Source organism: Sinocyclocheilus grahami, unplaced genomic scaffold, assembly GCF_001515645.1.
Source record: "Sinocyclocheilus grahami isolate Dianchi unplaced genomic scaffold, SAMN03320097.WGS_v1.1 scaffold418.1, whole genome shotgun sequence".
NCBI classification, from domain to species: Eukaryota; Metazoa; Chordata; class Actinopteri; order Cypriniformes; family Cyprinidae; genus Sinocyclocheilus; species Sinocyclocheilus grahami.
This window is the reverse complement of record NW_015505597.1, coordinates 1,196,319-1,204,733: the sequence shown is the minus strand read 5'-3', so window position 1 is coordinate 1,204,733 and position 8,415 is coordinate 1,196,319. Positions and strand designations below refer to the sequence as shown.

General features: G+C 39.6%; 1 protein-coding gene across 1 annotated transcript in view; it reads right to left on the bottom strand.

The window, feature by feature from the left end:
- Window positions 1-2,740: 2,740 nt before the first annotated feature.
- LOC107551222 (E3 ubiquitin-protein ligase TRIM71-like) overlaps window positions 2,741-8,415 on the bottom strand; it is a 39,963-nt gene continuing 34,288 nt past the window's right edge. The window contains exons 3-4 of the mRNA XM_016232761.1: window positions 6,727-6,861; window positions 2,741-6,600 (exon numbers count right to left, since the gene is read on the bottom strand). Of these exons, the coding sequence (XP_016088247.1) occupies window positions 5,149-6,600; window positions 6,727-6,861 (1,587 nt within the window). The 3' untranslated portion in view covers window positions 2,741-5,148. The remainder of the gene's footprint in view (window positions 6,601-6,726; window positions 6,862-8,415) is intronic.

Here is an 8,415-nt window from a genome sequence, read left to right as displayed (position 1 = left end):
ATTTAATCCAAACACGCCCCCCCCCCCCCCCCCCCAGCAGCGTCAAAATGTTCGCAAACACTACCCATCTACTTTTCAACACACAAGCAAGCTGTTTCCTGTGAATGTGCAAGACTTACAATTCATTACTCTATAGGTAAACAACAAGACCAGTAAACGGTCAATTTGTTTGCACTTTAAACCAGTTTATGATTACATGATTACAAATTCCAGTTTGCAACAAGCAGCGTAACAGTTTTTGTACAGCTAAAGTATATAATACTTTAATAATTATCTGCAATTTGGTGCAGTTGCTATTATTTGTATGACCAAAACGTAAGATAAAATTCTGATAGTTTGTAACGTAAATCAGTGAGATCTTTACAACGGTGTAGCAGACTACTTGCATAAAAATGCATATAATACAATATGGATAATCGAGTAAACATAAGCGTTCCTCTTGAAACATACTAACAATGTTATTCATAAAATTACTTTACAAAAATCAGTAGATTTACAGCAAAACGATGTGAACCCCCGACCTGAAGGGGGACGTTAGAATAGTTTTTAGTTGTTTCTTATACTTTAATAAAGTAAAAACACTCACCACAAATACAGGATCCAAAGAGGTACAACTTTATTTAAATCGTAAACCAAACATTTATTTTAAAAAACAAAATGCATAGGAAATGTTTAAAGTCCACAAAGACAACTGAACAAGCCTGCAGACCACTACATATTTCATATAGTCTCATCAGCCTTATTCAGAAAGTAATAAATGACTGTTCGGTTGCTTTGGTTGAGGGGGTGATAGATAGTGGGCTGGTGCGGGTTATGATGGAGAGACTAGTGGGCCTCTTAGAGGGCTCCTAAACCAAAATCATCAAACCTGAGAGGATAACTGACCTGGAATCAGCATTTGTTACTTTGATTCTACCCTAATCATTGTATTTTAAAAGGCAAAACTGATTCCAGCTCAGAATTTTGAATCTCTTTACACCTCTTTGCTTAGCCTGTCCTACAGCCAAGCCTTATAGAAGCACTGCGACTTCAGGGGTTTGGAAAGTATTGATGTAAATATCAAATTTCAGTGCTGGGACATGGAGTCTAAATGTCTATTATCACTATAATTCTAATTTTGAGACAGACTGTTGTTGAAAACCTATTTTTCAAGCTTTAAGGCGTTTTTGATCAAAAGGCAATGAATTTTGTAGCAGCCTTTGAACGCAAACACATTTATCATAATATATGCAAAACGATACCTTTAGTTACGTGAGGTTTAAATTAATAAAATCAAGGTAGGACTTTGTGAAGAATGCAAAACTGAGACATGCTGGTGTAAAGGTTATGAATTGTTCACCCCCTCACTGACTATTAACTGTGACATGGTTGAAAAGGATCCCATGGAATTCAATAACAGCATTTTTACCAACAAAACAACACACAAAAGCTCATGAGGTACTAACAAAGGATTCACTATCAAACTGTATGAAACAAATATTGAATTTTAATCAAATCTCTACAAAGCTACCTGAGTTGTTTTAATGCGTGTACACATCTCTTTTTTTTCCATAAGATAATACAATCATAAAAGGGTCTATGACCACACAACTCTGAACTTACATTTTCTGTTTTTCCCCAGTAAGGAAGAAGTCATAAGCTGGAATACACCAGAAATGGTGACAAAACCCGTACAATTAGAGACCGGAGGTCCAAAGAAGAAAAAAAAAAGAAAAAGGGAACAAGAAAGAAAGACAGAAAAATTCGCATTGATCTGAAATTCAAAGACACTGACTGAGTTTGACTTTCATATCCAATGAGCCAGATAGTATCTAGATGAAATATAGTATCAGTCCTAAAAAGTGAATTGTCTCTCAAAGTAGAACTTACACTTTTAATAGTGTCCAGATCACTGCTCAAGGGGTTTTACATAGTGGCTTTTTCTGTACTGATCTCGCCTGGGTCGTCACAACCCACAAAATGGCTGCCTGACTCCTTTATCAAATAAAACTCTACCACCACACAGTTAGAGATCAGTTTTCATTGGGAACTGTGGGAGCTGGATTCAAACATTTCTCCATCTTTGGTCCTGTAGGGCATCTGCTCAAAAACTCGTGTTACACACAAAAGCCAACGCCCAGGGACGTGTTCTAGGACCGTTTCGCTTTTATGTCAAGACATCGACAGCTTGTCGAAATACAAGAATGATCGATGCCAAATGTATCAATCTTTGGGCAAACGTGAAAAATCGATTTATAAACGTATCCACACACTGAGGTTTCATTTGAATGAGGTCTTTGGCAGTTTTCCAGTTCTGATTCGATTCCAAAAGCTAAGGAGCTGTGGTAAGGCATCTGAATGGAGCTCAACGAGGTACCTTACTCTGTAAAGCTATCTAGAAATAATACAATCATATAGTCAACCACTCACCACAAGCTAACACATGATATATGCTCCTCTTTTTTTTTTTTGGTACATTATAATTTTTTTTCTTCCTCCCTCCCCTTGTTTTCCAACATCCATATTTTACATCCACCCGTCTACAAGGACCTTAACAGCATGCAAAAATATACATTTAAAGTTTCCTCTCAAAGAGAGCAGGGATTCAGGGAGAAAACTTTGCAGCTAAATATTCATTAGATCAAATATGATATTAATACTGTATGACAGGGTTGATCTGTGTTGGTGGAAGCAGCAAATCTTTCATTTTTATTGCATAAGCTCATCAAATGGGCTTCCGTCACCCATGCTGGTCCTTTTATTTGTCTATTATCATCTAATGTGCAGATGTCTATCAATTTTCAGAAATCGAACTGCCTACTCTCCACTCTTACCATGCGTAAAACGCAACATTATCATAATTAACATATCTCCAACATAAATATGCTGGCTGATCCACAATTTGAAGTCAATATTTTGTTTATAATGAGGTAATATACATAAAGAAAAAAGACTGAGAAAGAGCCGCTTTATAAATGAAAAGCAAACGCGCAACGCATCCGTGACTTTCAGAAGCAGTTTTGGCACATGCCTATTTCCTATAGTCACCCATTGGCAAAGACATTCAATTCCCATTTATCTAACATCACAGAAGGCACAGGTAACTACATGCAAGCACGTTGATACTCATGATAGGACAAGATAACTGCAGCCTACAAGAAAACGGTGGGGCAAATCATCATGACCACTTTCCAATAGGTCGTCCAGCTCTTACACGATTTTCAGATTTTAAATGTTACCTAAAGTGTAAAACCGAAACAATCATGCAAATTAACCCCAAAGGTTAATATTACAATACTGGTTCTGTAAGTGGGCCTGCCACACATATGTACGAACAAGGCGGTACCGCACACATTCAGAAAGAAGTTTGTATAAAGCTCACCCACTTCAAAATATCCAAAAACGCACACATGGTGCTTGCAAGAACAGGGAACATCCAAATTCTCATGGGCCACTTTATACCAGAAAGGAAAAACTTGTATTTTTGTGATTAATGATTCTCATATTGAGTTACGACACAACATTGGTGAGATACACTTTCCTGTCGGTCATAAACAAACTTAAATGAGAAGTTCAGGCAGACTATAATGGGAGAGGCCATGTGCTTTTGTTCTGCTGTATACCAGTGCTTTATATTTATATATAGTTTATTTTACCCAAATGCTTTGCTTCCTCTTTTTCTTTTAATAAATTGAACACAGAAGCAAACAAGACTTTAAAGTGGTTACCCACAAGTCAGGCACAAACTATCCAATTTCAAACTGGGCTCAATTGATTCTAAGTGTTTTCAAATGATGTTACACTGATGGAGTGAATAGTCTCCCTGAGGATCTTTCTTAAACGGGCACGGGAAGCACTGTAGGCCATGCTGTAATCAATAGAACAACAAAAAGCAACTTGTGATCTAATGCAGCTGGTTGTAATGAGACTCTTATGAACTTGGCCTCAATGTTGAAAGAACACTACATATATAATAACATTTTTAATAAAAAAATTCTTTAGTCTGAGAGGAACTGGATTATATCCTTGTTTGCCAGTTGTGTCGATCAACTTTACCTTGCCTAAATTCTGCATATGAAAAAGAAAACAAAACTATAGAAACACAAAAATAAGGGCTAGGTCATTTTTACACTTAGATATTCCATTTAGTGTCTACATTCTTTAAATTTTTCCCTCCCCAAAAATAAAACAGATCTGAAGATCTTCTTTAAAGAACAGCCTCCAATTCACTCTTGTATCATTTAAAATAATCACATGTATATGTTCTTCTGTGGTTGCATTTCTCATAGTCAGAGCAAAACTCTTGATTACATCATGAGGGTCTTATTAAATTACTAAACTCAGATAATTTGTCTAATTTATCAGTCTCTTTCATCAGTTATACAGCATTCATTTTTGGTAACTGCTTGCATAATTTTCAAAGACCATAAAGTGAGGTAAATGTAATGAGGCTCATGGACCCAGAGGTATAATACGGTAAAATGAGGTATAAGGTTTAGATGAGGTACGAGATAAAGATGAAGTCTGATTTCAAAAACCATCAAAATTCAAAAAAGAAAACATAGCAGTAGATATATCAAAACGTTATCCTAATGTTTCTGCCAAAACATGCAGCTTTGTTTTTATCAATCGTCACGAGAAACATTCAGGGATATAACTTGCGTTCTGTGCACAGTAACAATCAGGAAACAATTGTGCGAACTGTGCAAATACCCAAACATTGCTTCATTTTGTTTAGTTTTTTTTGTCCTCACATTTTACGAAAAGGAAAAAAAAACACTGAGGTAGACGTTTCTTTATAAAACTTCACGGACTAGGTTTCTGCACAAACGTGAGTACATTCATACATAAGCTAGATGAGGTAGGTGTAATGCAGAGAGAAAATATTTCAAGAATGCAAGAAATTCCCTGAGAAAAAAAAAGAAAAGAAAACAACGATTTGAAGACACATACCAAGAGCAAAACACTCTTATCTTGCAGCAGCCAAAACTTTGTGCTGTAACGGCAAGCATTTGGAGTTACACGATCACTGAGAATCGTACAAAACTATAAAGTCCCTACAACTCTTGTCACCTCGCTAAATCAAACTGCATTTGCTCCTGATAGATGTGCAAAATCTCCTTTTCCATTTGTCCATGGCTACAGTTTTGTATTTCAAACCTTAAAAGGTCAGAACATGAGGATTCGGTTGTTTCCAAAGTCCACAGCCACGATCATTCCATCTGGGGTAACCGCTATACCCGAAGGGCGATCCATTTGCCCGAAGCCGTTACCGTGTGTCCCAAACTTGCATAAAAAGTTGCCATTGGGTTCGAACACCTGAATGCGATGGTTGCGGGAGTCGGCCACGATAATACGATCCTCCTGGTCCACAGCTACGCCTTGCGGCCGCAAGAACTGGCCATTTCCGGTTCCCTCAGACCCGAGGAAGCGTGCTGACTGGCAGTCGGGCCTGATGACAAGCAGCCGATGATTGTTGAAGTCGGTCACAACGAGGTGGCCTTCCTGATTGAAGGCCACACCGCGAGGCGAATCAAAATGTTTCCAGAGGGCACCTTCGAATCCGTATTTGTTGAGGAAAGTCCCATCAGGTCCAAAGAGTTGCACGCGGTGGTTGCGTGTATCTGAAACCAGGATCTTGCCTTCAGAGTTGACGGCCACATCCCATGGATAGTTGAACTGTCCATTTTTGGTTCCCTTCTCACCAAACTTGAGAAGAAACTGACCCTCAAAGGTGAAGATCTGGATGCGGTGATTGTCCTTATCTGCCACAATGATTCTCCTCTGGCTGTCACAGGCGACCCCAGCAGGGCGGTCAAACTGGCCCGGTCGTGAGCCCAAAGTGCCAAACTTGTGGTGGAACGTGCCACAAGGCTTGAAGATCTGCACACGGTTGTTGCTTCGGTCAGCGACCACCACATAGCCCTCCTTATCCACGCAGATGCCCCAAGGCCGACACAGCTGCCCGTCCACATCGCCCTCTCCTCCGAAAGATGCAATGGGCAGGCCTACACCGCCGTAACTGCGACCGGATTTGACCATCACTTTGAAAGGACTTCCCTCAATGTGCTGATTGCATATAAGCACCGAGAGCAAATACTCACCCTCGCTCTTGGGCAGATAGCTGACTGTGTACGTTCCATCTTGGTGGTCGGAAACATCTGCACTGGACAGATTACCATCCGGACTCATAAGCACAACTGAGACGCTGTCACCACCGGACAAGCGAGGCTCACCGTCATGATCATACCCTACGACGGTAAAGGAAGCTAGCTTTCCTTGCAGTGCTCTCTTGAGGCCTTCACCATGAGCTTTGGAAGCTGTGGCGAAGGCTCCGCTGCTGATGAGGCCCATGGACTTGATGGCAATCAGAAGAGCCTGGTCTGGAGGGGTGAACATGATGCGATCATCTTCTTGGGGCTGTAGGATGCAGCGGAGGGATTTAAGCTCCTGTAGCTGATTTAGCATGTGCTCTCGTGCTAGCAGGACATCTATGCTACGGCCCTCTTCTAGAACCTGCGTCACTGCGGAGATAGTACTATCCAGCTTGGTGAGATTCTGGTGTAGTTTCTCAACCTGCAGGTAAAGTGATTTTGCCTTCACCTGGCGAATCTTCTCCACCTGTGCAGAAAACAAAAATAGTTCCTGATGTTACAAAAAAATTACTATTTTTTCATACTAAAATATGCAGACAGACTTATAAAGGTAGTTGTTACTCCATGAATTAATGTTTGTTCTTTCATTCACCTTCCAGAGCAGCTCACACTCACGTTCCTCCAGAGCTTTCTTATGACGAAGAGTGATGGTTTTTACTTCTGACTGAACAACCTTAGCCTTCAGCTCTACCTGTTCAGCAATGGCCTGGGCTTTCTCGATGCTCAGCTGAAAGAAAATTTAAAGAAAGGGCTTAGACACATGCAGTCTTGTGAGGACATTTCAGTTCACTTAGAAAAAAACATTATGAATGCGCACAAAATAAACAGTCTGCGGCTCTGTAGCTGTTCATAGAAGCAACTATATTGCACAATTGTGACTGAACTTTACCAGAAGGATATAAATACAAATCTGCAACAATTTAAACCCAGTAGCAAGAGAACCAAAAACTTTGTGTTGATTTATGGATTCATTAAGTTTCTTCAGGTAATTTGCTGTAGATCTACGGCTCTGTGTATTAAATGCTGCTCCATCTGAAAGCACGGAACCAGCTTTACTGACGAGATGCGCATGACAATCGCATGGAATTTATTGCACAGCCCTACCATCAACATGTTTGAACAGGGTTTATGTTATTTAGGTTGTCATGGTATATTGTAGGGGTGCTCTGATCAGGATTTTTGAAGCAGATCACAGAAAGCAGTATCTGCCGATACCGATCTTTTAAAGCCTTCTTTTTATAATTTATAACTATTTATAGTGATACTCCAATCAGACATTTTTAGACATTTATTCAGGGCCTGAATTTAATTTTTGAAAATGGGGGGAATTTCCCTCTTAGGTGACTCTTGTGAGAGGGGAAGCAGCACAGACTGAGCTTTCACACAGGAGTCCGCTACTGATCCGAGGCTGTTTACCACAAACACAACATTTATCCATTAGTTTAATTTCAAATCCAAATATTGTCACTGAAAATGCTTTTTCAGCATTGCAATTATTTTTTTACACCGTACAGTAATGCAATCTTTCACAGACATGTTTAAACACAATCAATATAAGCAACACATTATTCAATGCTTTTTACTTTTGCATTTACTTCTAGATTTATATATTAAGTTGCTCAAGCAAGTGGCAAAACATTTAAACTACTTTTCTTACGTTATCACAAACTTACCATTGACAGAAACAGACAGCTCTACTACCTTTCCTTTTGCATCGAAATCTTTATTACAAGCAATCCTGCGGTTCATAAAGAACTTTGTTTTCCTTCCTCCACGAATGCCATCTATTATTGCCTTATCTAAAAGTGCTCTTTCCCTTTAAACCTAGCCAAAAAGCCATATGTGTTGACTGTTTGATATGAAACACAGCAGACTTTAATAATATACATTTATGGTGTAATTACTACATTTTTGTGTCAATCCATGTTTATATTTACTGCAAACAATGCGCTGTTACTTTAATTCAGCGCTTGCAGCGCAGCAATAGACTAGGTGCAGAAACGATCTCTGCACTGCTGCAGACGCACAGCTCCTGAATGCACTGCCAGACAGCAACCATGTGCAGTGAACGCTTTAATTCGTTAACATGAGCGCGGAAAAAATATGCACCATGTATGCACTGCAAATGGAGTAATGTGAACCTGGCATTATGTGTGTGCGCTGCGAGTGTGCATGAGCGCTCAGTCTCCAGGAGAGCGCGCGAGTGCTGAATGGTTAAACACTGGCAAAGAATTAAAAAGTAATGCAATTTATAAACTTTAGTGATGATGTGACACTGCCT